The 16,322-nt window shown below is 40.7% G+C and overlaps 1 protein-coding gene across 3 annotated transcripts in view; it reads right to left on the reverse strand.

Moving 5' to 3' along the window:
- CTTNBP2 (cortactin binding protein 2) overlaps positions 1-16,322 on the reverse strand; it is a 171,494-nt gene that overhangs the window by 142,830 nt on the left and 12,342 nt on the right. For all 3 annotated transcript variants that reach the window (XM_075014950.1, XM_075014941.1, XM_075014960.1), the window contains exon 2: positions 13,746-13,853. In XM_075014950.1, coding sequence (XP_074871051.1) covers positions 13,746-13,853 — 108 coding nt within the window. The remainder of the gene's footprint in view (positions 1-13,745; positions 13,854-16,322) is intronic.

Consider the following 16,322-nt stretch of genomic DNA (forward strand, 5'->3'; position numbering starts at 1 on the left):
GTGAGTTGCAAATGGTGAAGTAGGGGAGATACAGGCAGATACAACAGTCTCTCTTGCGCGCTTGAAGATACAGTAACCACTATGGAATAAAACTGTCAAGATTTCTGGGATACAGATCATATAGCCTCCATAAGTCACTATACCCCATAAACTTTAAGGCACTAATATTATCTGCATCCTACTATAGCACATTCACAGGAGTCAGGAAGACCTAGGCTTCAGGGATCTGAGTTTTACTAATCTCATTGTTCTGGAATGGTCTAAGATAACATGGAGCAACCTCAATTCTGTGTTAATGAAGGCTATTGTCAATGAATATACAAGTTATACATCAGACACCAATATCCTATGAACGTTTTTCAGAGCGATCATTTGAAAACCACTCTTCCTGTTGTGCTCCCAGTTTCATATTATGAACAGGTTTGTACGAAATAAGGATTTTCATTAAATTGATGAGACCAAAAGATCATACAATTTTTTCCAGTATTAACACCAAAAGAGGAAGAACCACTACCAATCAACACTGAAATGTTAAGATGACAATATTTGCCAGATATGTGAAAAATTCATATCCCTCCCCCACATAACTATACCAACCTAATTTCCAGAGCAAATGCAGCTACGCTAACAGAATATCTCTTGCAACACAGAACACCTTTTTTCCTCCATAAACAAAGGCTGCATCTAGGCTATGGGATTACACTGGTATGTCACCAGACCTATGCCATACGGTCTCTTTCAGACAGACAGACAGGCACAGACAGACAATCTAAACATTAGCAGTATGTCTCTCTGCTAAACGGAATTGCCAGGGATAGCACAGGCAGCAGCTCTGGCTAGTTGCCCGAGTACAAAGCCAGCCAGAGCCCCCTTGGGCAGCTGGCACAAATCACAATCTAAATACCAGCACTCCACATACCCCATCTCTCTGGCAAAACTCCAACATAAGAAAGGAACTCTGAAAAGATTAATTAAATCCAGATGTATCAGATCAGATAGGGAACTGATTACCAGGATCAAGAACCTTACAGTAAGAATGCTACATACTTGTCCTCAGATATTTTAACTTTGATACCTCAGTTGATCACAGTGGCAGCATTTGCACATACTGGATGGTCAGCATTCACATCACACAGGCGAGAGGCCAGCAACCAAAACAGCAAGAAGAGCCATTTTTTTTTCCAATTTGGTTAAAAAAAATCCAAGAGCCACAATGCATGTGAACACGAGACTATTTTTAATAAATAATGCCATGCCAAACTTTTTGTAACCCATATTTAAAGAACAGTACACATACTATTTGGAGTATAATATATGTTTACTGAAGGACATTAATAAACTTGCTACATATTCTATTTCCTCGCACTTTATGTGTATGTGTTTATAGCAGTGTCTTCCTGACTTTGACTCCCAAACTGTCTCCCTCTCTGGAGGATGCTAGACTCTGTACAATTTTAGTTTTTGTTTTTGAAAAAAAAAAAAAAAAATCACTGCACAGCTGCTCCGATACTTGATAAAGCACTCTTTTAAATATTCACCATCTCTGAACGGCTTTCCTCGTTTCATAGGATCTCTTGAGTTGCCACAGAACTAGCCCACAGTTATGCTACTTGGTGATTTCACTCATTTAAACAATGTGTTCTTACGTTACTCTGCTTTGTGTGGTAGCTACTCAATGGCTGTCTTCTGGCATCTTCAGCTAGAAACTGTTTGACAAAAGTAGGGGTTTTTTTTTGAGAAAACGCCTCTCCAAGTTGCATATTTTTGTTGTTGATAAATTCCTCATTGCAAATGAGACAAAAGGGAGCCCAGCTGAACTCAATATAAATGCACAGGATTGGGTCCATTTAGTTTGAAATTCTGTTTTCATTCCTTGATTTTCTTTTTGAAGCCATTCCAACCCCACTTTAATTATGCTACTGTTACTTCACGTTTAATTTCAATTTTCTTTCTTAAAATGCAAGTTGCCCTTCACAGCAGGAATGCTGCAAGTTTCCTTTTTCAAAATCAAGACTATTAGCAATACGATCAAAACACAGACACAGTATCATATCCTACAATGCACTGCACGTATTAAAGGTTACCCAACATTTTGAGATCACATTGTTTGCCATTTAGATATCAGTTGTCATCACTGGGCTTTTAGATGTTCACTATTTATCAAAAATAATCAGTTTTTTTTTTAAACTTTGCAATTATAGTGTTGGGAGCCACAAAGAAGTTCTGAAGAGCCACATGCAGCTCCAGAGCTGCAGATTACAGACACCTGACACAGGCCTAATAGTTGGGAGATCCTGCTTTTGTCAGCATGACCTTCTTGCCTTGAGACTCCTCTCAAATGCTGATTTTCCTTCATTAACTCTACAGCTGATGCATGGGTAATTATTGCAGCAGATGTTCCATGGTGGTTTTCCTCAAGTTGTGGGTTGCAACCTTCCAGCTAGCGCCACTGACTCCTTTCACTGCACTATTGCCCACATACATGTAGTTGTGCTGCAGGGCTAGGTTTCTATCCATGACTAATGGCAGAATAGACCATTCTATTTGAAAAGCCAGTTCTCTTCTGCAATAGTTAATTTGTCTACATAGTCACTGAACCTGATTAGAAGATCCGTTTGTTACTATGCCTCACTTCATGGCCGAAAGGTCTCCTTTCACAGAATAATCAGGAGTCAGTGACCCTCTCTGGCAAAGTACAAGACTGTCTGTACATCTGCGTACAGTGCTTAGATTATCCACAGTACTCATGAAAATGTATACAGAGAGTTGGTGAAGGAGAGCAAATACATCAGTGAGTGAAGACTGTCCCTCAGCCACTGAGAATTCAGGGCAGGTTGTCTGTTAGAAGACAGGCCACCTGGAAAATATTTGAGTTAATTTTCCTGATTATGTGTCTCATCAGAATTCTAGGTCTTCCCACTTGGTTCTGCCCATGCCTGGTGATGTCGTCCATGTATAGATGTCCCTTGCCCACCTGATGGTGTCTGACTTCATGAGTTATCATGTTAGGCCAAGCATAGAGTTGATCAATTACATATTCTCTCAACACTTTCTTGTTACTGAGGTCCCATGTGCCCAGGGCTCCCACTACACATCCATAGCAGCCATCCATGTCAGCAAATCAAACTTGTCCAACTTGTGCACCTAGTTGATGCTAACAGCAAGTTGGAGGTTGCTGGTCCAGAAGAAAGAATTGTCTCAAAGTGCTGAGGACATCAAGTCAAAAAAGTGCCAAGGGGTTTTGGGGACTTCATGTTCCTTCACAATTTTAGTGGTGGTAGAGAAGAACCTACAAATGAGTTGAACAACTGTGGCAGGAACACAATCTGTGAAATGGGGAAGATGACTAGAAAATTAAGGAAGTCTTTTTACTGTTTAATGAAGGATCACAACGCTCGGCTGTCTATTCTAGACATAATCCCGTACACAGCCCATTTTACAGGTTGTGGCTTCCGAGAAATCAAAAATATGGAGACTCAATAATGGGACAAAGTACAAAATAATCAAGAACATACAATTCATCAGGCTGGATCTACACAATGTTTCATATACAAATTAGATTCTTCCCCCCCCCCTTTCTTCCCAAATGATTTTGCACAAGAAGTTAGAGTAGAACGCTTAGTAGCTTAGCAATATGATACTCCAAGGACAAGTACAGACTGCCTAGACCCTTGAGCACATAAAAAAGTAAATGTAAGCATATTTAAACAATCAGCAACACGTACCAAACCAGTAAAAACAAATTACACAAACACCATCTCCATAAAATTTCAGTAATAAACTATACTTCTAATTAAAAAATTCCAGGATACAGAAGTTACAACATAAGCCCCGTCAGTTACCCCTTTCTGGCTCACTCTGTACACAAAAGCAAAGGCCTACCATTGCACTGTTACAGACAGCCTGCAGGCAGTACTCTGGCCATACATATACACTGGCATCCCGACTCCCCGGTTTTCATAAGTCACTTGCTGAAACACTGTTTGGCTTAGCATCAGCCAGAAAAACCAATTAAAAAAAAAATCCATGATTTAAATCAAGTTACCAAAAAAGCTAAAATAGACTGTGCTTAGAGGGTACTTAATTTTGGAGTAAACCCCATTGAACTCACTGGTGCTTCTGTTTTTGAGAATTAAGGACACACCACTTACCTGTAAGTGGGATAAAATACAATATAGTTTTACAGAAGTTTTACATGCCAGACCATTCTGATCTCCTTTTTGATAACTGATTGTTTAGACAAAGGAAATGTAACAAGCTTAAACCACTAATTTCCACATGGGAAATCATTCATGGCCTCCCTCCGGCCAGACTGTTCATGTTGTTTCTTCTTCAAATCAATTTATTTTGCACCATTCAGTTTTCCCATTAATCCCCATCTTTTTTTTTTAAATTTAACTGAGTTCCTGAGGAATCAGTCTGGGATCCAATTTTATTAAACATTTTCATTAAACGTCACTGGAACAAGAAGTGGGCACATGCTAAATAAAATTTGTGAAGAACACAGCAGGTATTGTAATTATGGAGGAGGACTGGAGTGTCATTCAAGTAGGTCTGGACAACTTTGAAAACCGAAGTAATAGAAATGGGATGAAATCTAACAGTACAAATTACAAGACCATGCACTCACGAATGAACAAGAATTTTTGCTATAAGATTGGGAACCATGTTGGAAGCAACAGAGGAAGAGAAAAATCTTAGGGGGCTGGCTGATCATAGGATAACTATGAAGCATCAGCATAATGCACCTGTGAAAAAAGCTAATGCAATCCTAAAATGCTTCAGGCTAGGTATTTCCAGTAAATATAGAGAACCTTTACTACCATTGTACAAGGCATGGGTGAGATGGCATCCGTAATACTGTGTGCAACTCTGGTCTCCCATCTTTAAGAAAAAATCATTCAAACTAGGACAGAGAAAGGCTGTTAGGATGATCTGAGGAAAAGACTCTGAGCTTGGCTTGCTTAGTCTACCCAAAAGAGGGCTGAAGGGAGGTATGATTGCTCTCTATACATACATCAGAGGGCTAACTACCAGGAAGGGAGAGGTGTTATTTAAGGTAAGTACCAATGTGGATACAACAGCAAATGGATATAAACCGGTCATGAAGTTTAATCTTGAAATTAGGCAAAGGTTTCTAACCGTCCACTAAGTGAAGTTCTGGAAAAGCATTCCAAAGGAATAAGTGGACGGCAAAAACTCTAACTGGCTTCAAGAACGCGGCGATAGTATCATGAGACTACACTCAATGGCATGTGATATGTCTGTAACTGCTAGCACTAAATACCCCTAGTGGTCAGAGGTGGGGCATTAGATACAGAGGGCCTGAATTACTAGACAGTTCCTCCCTTGGTGTCTGGCTGGTGGATCTTGCCAACATTAGTGGGGTCCAGCTGATCACCCTATTTGATGGTCAGGATAGATTTTTCTTCCCCTGACTGGCCAAGACCCTTGACTTTTTTTGCCTTCCTCTGCAGCATGGGTTCTCAACCTTTTCACTTGTTCAGGCCCCCAATCATCCCTCAAATCGTTCATAGATTCCCGATCACCCCTCCAAACCATTTACAGACCCCCACATCAAAGTCAATTCTAGCCACTATGTATACTTTATTAAATGTAAAAGGAAACCGCGACATAGATTTTTGGACGGTAATTAACACCACTGGAAGATACTGAATTTTCAAATAATTGATCCTAACTTAACACTTATTTTCTATGATCCTTTTTATTTACCTCCCCCCGCCCCCGCCACACACGGACACCCTGCATTACTCTCACGGACCCCCAGGGGCCTGCAAAACCTTGGTTGGGAACCACTGAACTAGAGTAAATTGGAGGTTCTTTGTAAACTGAAATCTTTAAATTATGATATGATTATGATATAAAAACTTCAGTAATTCAGCCAAAAATTGTAGGTCTATTAAAAGAGTTCATGGACAAGGTTCTAAGGACTGCAGGGTACAGGTCAGACGAGATGATCACAATGGTTCCTTTTGGCATTAAGTTTGAATTATGTTTGCAATAAATCCATAATGGTAATTTTTCCCAGAAAATCAACAATTTATTTTAATCCCATATTTGGGAGCAAATTAAAGTATCCACTGCAGTAAAAGTCATTACTCTTTTGCACCCTATTTAATTACATGCATACCATAACACCAGGTGAAATGCAAATTTATGTTCATATTCCAAGTAATTTACCACCTACAGAGACTTACATAGGGAAAAGAAAAAAGAAAGGAAGTAATAACATTAAACAAAGAGTTCCAGTTAAGTTTTATATTAAAAAAAAAAAACCCTTACAAGAAATAATGCAAATGGCTTAATTAAATGGGGACAATCAGCAGTAACTATGGAATTTATTTTTATTGTTCCATTCTTATGAAATGGCACTAGAACCTTCAGTTCATTCAAGTACTTTACAAAAACATTAAACTTAATTGACTCCTTGAAGAGGTAGATAGGTTCTAGCTGTATTTTCCTAATAAAAATGAGTGCTTTGTTGAACACCACATTAGGCTTATATTAGTCTACACCAGTGGAGCGTAAATCCTAGCATGTCGCATGCAAAGTGGCACATGTGAGCTTTGGGAAGTACATGCCAGCATGAACAACAAGTGTGGTACTGTTTGAAACAGGTTATGTTAGTGTGTACTAGAGACCTTTTCATGAACATCAGTGGAGTCCACGTGAGATTTTGCACACTGTCTGGCCCTTGTCCACTAAAATTTACCCCTTTCTAGTGTGGAATAACATCATTTAGATCAGGAGTTCACAAATGGTGTGTGCAGGCAAATTTCAAAAAAGGGGTACAGCACAATCGGCTCCCTGAAGCTCACCTTCCCCTCCAAAGTCTCTGCTGCCAGCAGAGGGACAACATAATTTCTGGTTCCCCCCTCATGTTTTGCAGAGGCATCTGAGTAAGACCAAGAAATGTGTGTTTTTACTGGCACAACTCCTTGTTCCAGCTTCCCTGGAGTGTCCAGGCTTTTTTTTTTTTTTTAAGTGCAATAATGCTAATGTTTTGTTTACTTCTTTCATTTAACTTTAAAAAGGCTGCCCAGAGGGCTGGAAAAGGAAGTAGGGGGGCAGGCTCTTTAAAGAGCAGAGAGCTGTTTTTGGGGGGGTTTCCCTTCCTCCTAAGCAGGGTCAGTCTCTTGAAACAGGATGATGAACTACATGGGTCTGCTGGAGTTAGGAGGGCTCTTTAAACAGTGGGATTTTCTTGTTTTAATGCCTGCCTGGGATGGCTCAGGAACATGCTTTGCCTCTTCAAAACATGCTTTGTGTCCATCTGTATCACACATATCCTCTCTCCCGTTATCACAGACTCCTAGGGCTAGAAGGGATCTAAGGAGGTCACCGAGTCCAGTTACCTGCCTCAAGCAGAATCAACCTTAACTAAATCATCCCAGTCAGGACTTTGTTAAGCTGGGGCTTAAAAACCTCTAGGAATGGAGATTCCAGCACCTCTCTAGTTAATGTATTGCACTCTCTTTGCACTGTTGCAGTTTATATTGCTGCCTCGCATAGACTGGCACATGCCGAAAGGGTGTTTTTTTCTTTTCATATGAACATAAAACAGAAATTTTTGTTGACTTGGATTTTATTAGACAGGCTGTGGGGATAAAAAGTGAGGCCCCCAATGTAAAACGTTTACTCACCCCAGATTTAGATGAACATAATGATGCCAGTAACAGAACTCAGTTGTCCTTTCTTCCCCACATCACAAGTAAAAAACCCACATTCCCTCCCATATTTTCTCTTCAACGTATGCAATTAAGAACAGGTTAGAGTTCGATGCATACATTAGAGTGAAAAATGTCTCCCTTTGCACCGCATAATTCTTCATGTCCAGTTGTTCAGGGAAACTGTTCTGACCATGAACAATAATCTGCTTTATATGCAAATCCGAATGCAATATTAACTACACTCTGAACCACACTTCCAAACAACAAAATGCTTAGAATGCAAAGTAATAAAACAGCCCAGAGATAATTTGAGCGTATTCATAGATTTTTCAGACCAAAGGAATAATTATGATCATCTAACTATGATCTCTTGTATAATACATGTAATGACTTCCCTGAATTAATTCACACTTGAACTAGGACATTTTAAAACAAAAATTAAAAAAGCCTCCAATCTTGACTTTAAATTGTAGAGCAATGGAACAACTTATTAAGGATTGTGCTGGATTTTCCAATGGTTAATTACTTTTACTGTTATTTTTGTACGTTATATCTGCCCTGAAATCATCCAGTTCCACCTTCTAGCCATTGGAACTGGTTATACCTTAGCATACTAGAAAGAATCAAATCACCCTTGAATTTTTTAATATGCTATATAGTGTGAACTTCTTGAATTTAGGTTTTCCAGTTCTTTAATCATTCCAAGAGCTTTTCTCTGAATCCTCTCAATTTTTTTCCAATACCCTTCTTGACAAGTGGATACAATATTCCAACAATGATCACACCAGATACAGGAAATAGTATCTATCTGCTCCTACTCGTGATTCCCATTAGCATCACTCCAGCTACTTTACATTGCCAATATAAACCATGAGTTAGTAGATCTCATATCTACAGCCACTGGGTTTGAAAATCCAGGACTCGAGAACCCACACTGCAGCCACTGGGTTTGAAAATCCAGGACTCGAGAACCCACACTGCATATCAACCCTAATTAACGAATTGTTGAGACTGGGCCCGACACCGGGACTCCAGCATCCACACTGCAGTGCACAGACCCAAGTCCTACCAACAATCACCCCAAATTCCTAAGTGGTCTCCATGAAATGTGGCTGCTCTTACCCTTTTGTCTATGGTGAAGGGTGTGAAAACTTGAGTGTCCACACTGCACCCTACAGGAAGTTGTCATGGCCCACCAAATTTCCAACAGATCCTACAGAGCTGTATTTTGGATCTGCATGCTTCCAACAAGCAGACCCAACAACATGGAGTCACCATTTTGAAGAGCTACTCTTACTTGAGCTTCGTTCCTGTTTCAGAAAATGGGCAGAGGTTCTGAAGGATGCTGGTGGATATTTTGGCAGCATTTTATGACCAACAAAAGGCATCTGAAAGAGCTAATAATGGAGCAGGAGAAAGAGGACACTACACAATACAAACATGGAAGACAAACGCTGATGCTGCTTGGGGCTCTCAGTAGAGTCACTGATTACATTATGCACACTACTGCTTTTGAAGCAGAGTTAAAAGAGCATACTGGTAGGATCACAGAGTCAGATGGACCTGAGATAACAAATAGTAAGTCCAGAACTTTCACACTGAGAAGGGTGGGGGGGAGGTACATTTTTGGAGCTTTATGAGCAGCTTACCCCAACCCTCCTGCACCATTACACAAATATGAGGATGGTCCCATCAGTCCAGAAGCAGGGTGCTATAACCGTCTGAAAACTTGCTACGCCAAAGACAACTATTGCTATATTGCTAACTAGCTCCATATTAGAAAGTCAACTATGGGTAATGTGATGGCCAGAGTGCCATCTGATCAAGCATGATTACATTCAAAGATGGTGACCAAAAACAAATCCCTTATGTAACTGACTTTGAGAGAATAGACTTTCCAAACCGTACCCATAATCTACCCTCCTCAAGAAGTACAAGCACCACAGATTATTATTCTATTATGATGCAGGTGCTTGTGGATCTCAGAGACATATTTACATTCACTAACATGGGTTGCATAATGAATGTTCATGATACCAGCATTTTCTGCTCCATTGCGGCTACGTCTACACGTGAAGCCAACATCGAAATAGCTTATTTCGATGTAGCAACATCAAAATAGGCTATTTCGATGAATAACGTCTACACGTCCTCCAGGGCTGGCAACGTCGATGTTCAACTTCGACGTTGCGTGGCACCACATCGAAATAGGCGCTGCGAGGGTACGTCTACACGCCAAAGTAGCACACATCGAAATAAGGGTGCCAGGCACAGCTGCAGACAGGGTCATAGGGAGGACTCAACAGCAAGCCGCTCCCTTAAAAGGCCCCTCTCAGACACAGTTGCACTAAACAACACAAGATACACAGAGCTGACAACTGGTTGCAGACCCTGTGCCTGCAGCATGGATCCCCAGCTGCCGCAGAAGCAGCCAGAAGCCCTGGGCTAAGGGCTGCTGCCCACGGTGACCATAGAGCCCCGCAGGGGCTGGAGAGAGAGCATCTCTCAACCCCCCAGCTGATGGCCGCCATGGAGGACCCAGCAATTTCGACGTTGCGGGACGCGGATCGTCTACACGGTCCCTACTTCGACGTTGAATGTCGAAGTAGGGCGCTATTCCGATCCCCTCATGAGGTTAGCGACTTCGACGTCTCGCCGCCTAACATCGAAGTTAACTTCGAAATAGCGCCCGACGCGTGTAGCCGTGACGGGCGCTATTTCGAAGTTAGTGCCGCTACTTCGAAGTAGCGTGCACGTGTAGACACAGCTTGCATGTTTAGCTAACTGAAGTCCCATGAACACCCCCTTGAACTCCAATGTGATTAGATGTTGTCTGAATTATTGTGGCTTGCTGTGCTCTGCACAATTGTGAAATGAAAGCAGAGCCATGTCCTGAACGAACCTATGACAGTAATGGATTACTGAATCAGTACACCCAGCCAGAAAGTGCACCTGTCACAGCTCAAGGAGGATGCGCCCAGTCAACAGAAATCAGAGATGCTCTGTGCTCCCATGTTATTGGCATGCAGAGGCCAATGGAAGTGTGAGAACGGTATGTTTATCAATTTTTTTTGCATGTTCACAAAATGAAGGAGGAATTGTTGGTTAGTAAAAGGTACTGTCTCTATGTACGCTTAAAACTTCAGATAATCAACACTCATCTGTTATTATGGATGAGAAGATTGCATTTTCTCACCATTACATTAATGTTTTTAGTACTGAACGACATGCATGGCTCTAAAACAGTGTTTGGATACAACTTACACATTGTGCCTTACCCTGTGTTTAGCTTTCAATAATTACACAAGATAATATGTAGTGATATCAATAAACTTTCTGAACTACAAAAAACAGTGTAAAAGCTGCTAGACAAACTAGCTGTCATTAGAACACCAAAACAGCAATAATAAGCCAACAGCCGCTTTGCAACGCATGTGGCTTGGTGCAGCTATATGGGGGTCCTTTTCGAAAGGACCCCACACATTTCAAAACTCCCCTTATTCCCCTCAGCTGAGAGGAATAAGGAGATTTCAAAATGAGTGGGGTCCTTTCAAAAAGGACCCCCATGTAGCCATGCCAAGCCGCGAGCGTTCGAAAGCAGCACTTTCAAAGCGCTGCAGCCTGTGAATGCTAAAGAGACACTGAATATTCAGTTCAGCACCTCATTGGTATTCTTCGATTTGGTCATTAGCATAGCCATTTCGATGTTTTCGGTAAGTGTGGACACAGCCTTAGAGCTATAAACCAGCATAGGACAAAAAGTTATATAATAAACTGAATATCAATATTATTCTACTAAACAGCTATTCCACTACTTGCCAGACTGTCATTAATATGCTGTAGAAAACATTCAAATGATTAGCAGAGTGCAGCAATTTTAATTGAATATTGAAATATTTGTGCATATCAGTATGTAGTTTACCAGCAATTAACATTTTTCCCCTACGTCCATTTTGAACTAAACAACACAAAAAATGTTAACAGATTTAGCAAGGAATCAATTCACTTTATTAATCTAGATTCTCAAGAAACCAGCATGGCAGGAATCTGAAAATAGCCATTGCTCTTAAGATGATACATACTATTCTGAAGTCACGCAGAACTGTAGCCTCCCATGGTAATGTTAACAAGCAGAACATGAATGATACCCTGTTGGAAACAAAGCTCATATCTACAGCTTTGTCCTGATCATGACTATATTAACACCCTAAAGAAACTTTTGGTATGATAAATGAAGCTATTGTAGCCGTAGAAGAAAGAACAGCACAACAACATGTACCAATAACAGAAAAATGGTAATTAAATGACAGTCTCTATTAAAATCACTCATATTTTGACAAATAAAAAGTCACTGTTTTGCCTAATGCCAGGTCACCTGTTTTGACAGCTGACATTAAGAGTTTTGATGCCATTAAAAGACACAAATTTGTAAGTAAGAAAACACAGGCTATTAATAAATAAGAGTTTTCCACATTCAAATAGTCCTTTTTTTACATGCAGCACCTGCAATTCTTATTTTCATAAGCTACCTGAAGTGAGGCTTTTGTTTAAAGTACACTGGTTTTGCACTTTTAGGGAAAAAACAGTAACCAAGACCTAAGCCTTCCTTTTATTCCTTTCACTTGAAACCAAAAGTACCAACAACTCTCAAAAAAAGGCATAAAAACCACCTTTTCGTAAATTCAATTTTGTTGTATGTCCATTATTTCTCCAGTTCTACCTTAAGAAGTCCATCAATAAAACAAACTAATAGAAAAGAGCTTCACATTTTAAATATTGTATTTAGACAAAGTTTCAGTGATACATATTAAAATATGCTGTGAGAAAGCAAATATTTAATAGCATACTTGAGACTGTTTCTAAACTTAGTTATCCAAATACTTACAACTATAAATAAACCAAAGACAGACAGATTTGAATGAAATTATGCAAATAATGTTCCACAAAAAAAATAATGGACTACCACACAAAGTTTAGCACCAGTTAGCCAGCTAATCAGTCATTTCAAAAAGGGATGTCATTCTAGAAGCAAGTATCAGAAAGGCAGCCTTGTTCTTGCTGTTCTCGAAGATACAGACTAAGTCCTGTGGCACCTTATAAACTAACAGATATTTTGGAGCATAAGCTTTCGTGGGTAAAGACCTGCTTTATCAGATGCAACATCTGATGAAGCAGGTCTTTACCCACGAAAGCTTATGCTCCAAAATATCTGTTAGTCTATAAGGTGCCACAGGACTTCTTGTTCTCGAAGCAATTACATTTGCCATTTCAAATGTAGGTTAAAGGACTGCTCATATCATCATCATCATATCTACTATGAGTAAGCCGTTTTGAAAGAGACATACATCAAGCCACTCTGGAAAACTGGCAGTGGGGAACAAGAATCCTGCTGGTGTAGGAACCAGGATCAGCAGTGTGGAGTACTGAGATGTAATTCTGTTTTTCATGTATTGATGTTTTGACAATCTACTGAATGATCACTAGGACTTCCGGGGGGCGGGGGGAGAACCTGACAGAACTTATGTTTTGTTTTGACAGAATTTGCCAATTTGTCAAAATCAAAGCATTCCATAGACCATGCTGAATTTGTCAAATAGTCATCAGTGTACATTTTGTATTCTATACTGCAATATCACTACTTGAAAATGTAGAAACACCTCAAATATTTTAATTGGTATTCTATGATTGCTCAACAATGCAATAAAAACCTAATTTAAGTAAAAATAATTCGCTTTAAATTAATCACTTGATTTAACAGTGATTGACAACCTTTCTTAAAATTATTCCCACCTACTTGAAATGGAGTAACATGGCAAAATAATTGAATGTAAAGAGGATGTTATCTACCCCAAGCTCACCAGTACAAATTCATATATTTTGTTAAGGTAGTTTGGGAATAAAGACAGATTAGCCAAGAAAGCATTTGGCGAGTGATAGGATATGAAAAGCTGAGCAATACTAGACATCACAATTTACACCTTTTTACTAAGAAAATGTTATAAACTGTGTTTAAAAAAAACAGGGAGCAAAGACAGCTAAAAAACAGTAACTTACTCTCAAGGCTTCAATTACAAGATCCCGTGCTTCCAGTTCCCCCTCCATTACACTGAGCAGCATCCGGAGTTCTGGCTTGCTCAGATTATCCACATCAAATTCTCTTTTCTGAAAGAGAAACGAACACATTGTTTAAATGCAGGTATGATAGTTACTGTAGGTGAGAGAAAAACTAAAAAAGGAAGTGCATGATAACAGTGCTAGTTTCTGCTGCTGCAAAGTCTGTCAGCATTTCCAGCACAGACCATATTTTCTAAGGTTTATTGTTCCATTGTAAAGATTTTACGTGATCTGAATTGTAACAATCAGATAGTTTTACTCCCTTTTGATTTAAGATAAAGCACAGAGTTCATCAGGGTGATGTACTAATTCAAATAATTTTTCTTTCAAAGGACCAGCTCTTGAAGAGACTCATGAATGTGCTTAACTTTAAGCGATAGTAGTCCCATAAGTTACATTCAAATGAAGTTAAGCACTTATTTTCACTGCCTTGGGGTTTCCCCTGTTTTGCAGCCTTCTAGTTGACGATGTGAACTCAATTTTCCTTCTTTTTAAAATGATTCATTTACATTGTCCAAGGCCAAATTATGCAAGAGTTAGTAACCAAATTCACAAAAGGAAAATGACTAGAACTGTAGGTAAATAAAACCACTTCCAAATAATTCCATCAGCAAACAGATGAGCCCTGCCCTAAACATGACAAAATAAAAGTATAGGCAAACCCGGTTATCCAACCCCACATTAACCAACACTCCATTATAGCTGACAGCTCCTGAAATTGTATGGGATTAAATGAAATGTTTGATACCTGGAGGTGCGGGGCTGGATAATCTCCTCCAGCACAGTGCAGCCAGCAGCCCACCCAGGGCAGCTGGCAGGCCCACAGGAGCCAGCAGTGGCTTCCTGATCAGGATGGCATGGGCTGCCCGACCAGAGAGCTGGCGCCAAGGCAGCCAAAGGCCCACAGGGGTGCCGCACCTTGGAGCTGGGGGCGGCTGCCTGCCCAGGAAGCCAGATCCGGGGAGCTGCCCCATAGCCAGCTAGGGCTCCCTACCAGGGAGACGGCTCCACGGAAATGGCCTGGGACAGCTGGCAGCCTGTCCTAGGATGGTGGCAACTTACTCCCTAAGATCAGCCAGGGCCGAGCCCCGGGGCCAGCGGGGTCGGCCTGCTGGAGAGGACTGGAGCTCCATGTCCTGGCCATCAGGGCTCTTCCCACCAGGAATGGCTGTGGCTCCAGCCCAGGACCAGACAGGTCTCACCTTCCCGGGACCAACAGGTGCTGGCTGCCCAGGGAGCCCGCCCTGGAGAGCCACTCCGAGGCAGCCCACAGCCCACCCCATGGCCCTTGGAACAACTCCCCTTCCCCGAGCCTCACCCTCCACAACTCCCTAACCCCCCTGCCACTTATCTGACATTTTCAAGTATTCGATCATGTGTCGGTCCAATTATGCCACACAACCATGGTTTTACTGTACCTTCAAATCAAGAGTAATCTCATTCCACAGCTAAGATCCCTTTACTAAAAATTGGCCAAAAGCCCATGAACATGTAAATCGAGTACTAGTCAACAGTGTTCCCTCTAATTCTTTCCATCCATGCAATCAATTTTTGTTATCTGCACCGAGGCACTTGTGGATGTGCACCACCAATAGAAACAATGCCACCAGCTGTGAGTGCTGTGCTAACCAGCTTGGTAGCCACTGAATATCTCCTGCGCATGGGCGTGGGGGGGTGCCAAAGAGCTCAGCTTACAGAGAACACTGCTGGTCACCCTATCTAACAGAACATATAGCAGGGTGGGGAGGGAACCATTCAGAAGACAGGCAACAAAAGTGACTAAAAGGCAAGGAAAACTCCAATGTGAGCAGACACTGAAATGCTTCTTTAGAATACTGATTAACAAAAGGACACATGAGACTAATACCGCACAATATAGTGAGGTAGATCAGGAAATTAGATTTTTTCCCCATAGTACAAACCAAAACAACAACAACAAAAAGGCATTAAAATGAAATTGAACGATATCTAATTTAAAGTTCATTAAAGGACTAATTTTATATCTTAAACCCCACACTTACCTTGTGGGGCTCATTGCCATAAGACACAACTGAATCAAAGCAATCAGCAGAATACCAAAAAACAGGGCTAGGACTTCTATAAGTTAAAGATACTATCCAGTTATATAGTATAAAATAAACATTTGCAAGGGGAATAAGCCCTCATATTTCAGCATGCAAGCCAGCTACTGATTCTTTTCAACCATGGGCACTTTTCCAAAGGAGAAGTTAACCCATAATTATTTATTGAACAACTTTTTGCTTCTTTCACAGAAGCAGCTGATAATGAGAAGAAAGAATATTAGACTTGGATACTAGTTTGGTCTGGCAGAGCAATTTCTATTTTTCTACTATTGTTAGATTGAATATTTCAGCGGACCTCAAGTATCCTGACAGGACACAGACAGTGACACTCTGCTGGATGGCTACATAAACTTGCACCCAGAAGAAAATAGGTAGGTAAGCTCTCTGAAGCAGTGAGTCACTATTCTATTTTCAAATCAGCCCCATCATATAA

The sequence above is a fragment of the Carettochelys insculpta genome, chromosome 1 (assembly GCF_033958435.1).
Source record: "Carettochelys insculpta isolate YL-2023 chromosome 1, ASM3395843v1, whole genome shotgun sequence".
Taxonomy (NCBI): Eukaryota; Metazoa; Chordata; order Testudines; family Carettochelyidae; genus Carettochelys; species Carettochelys insculpta.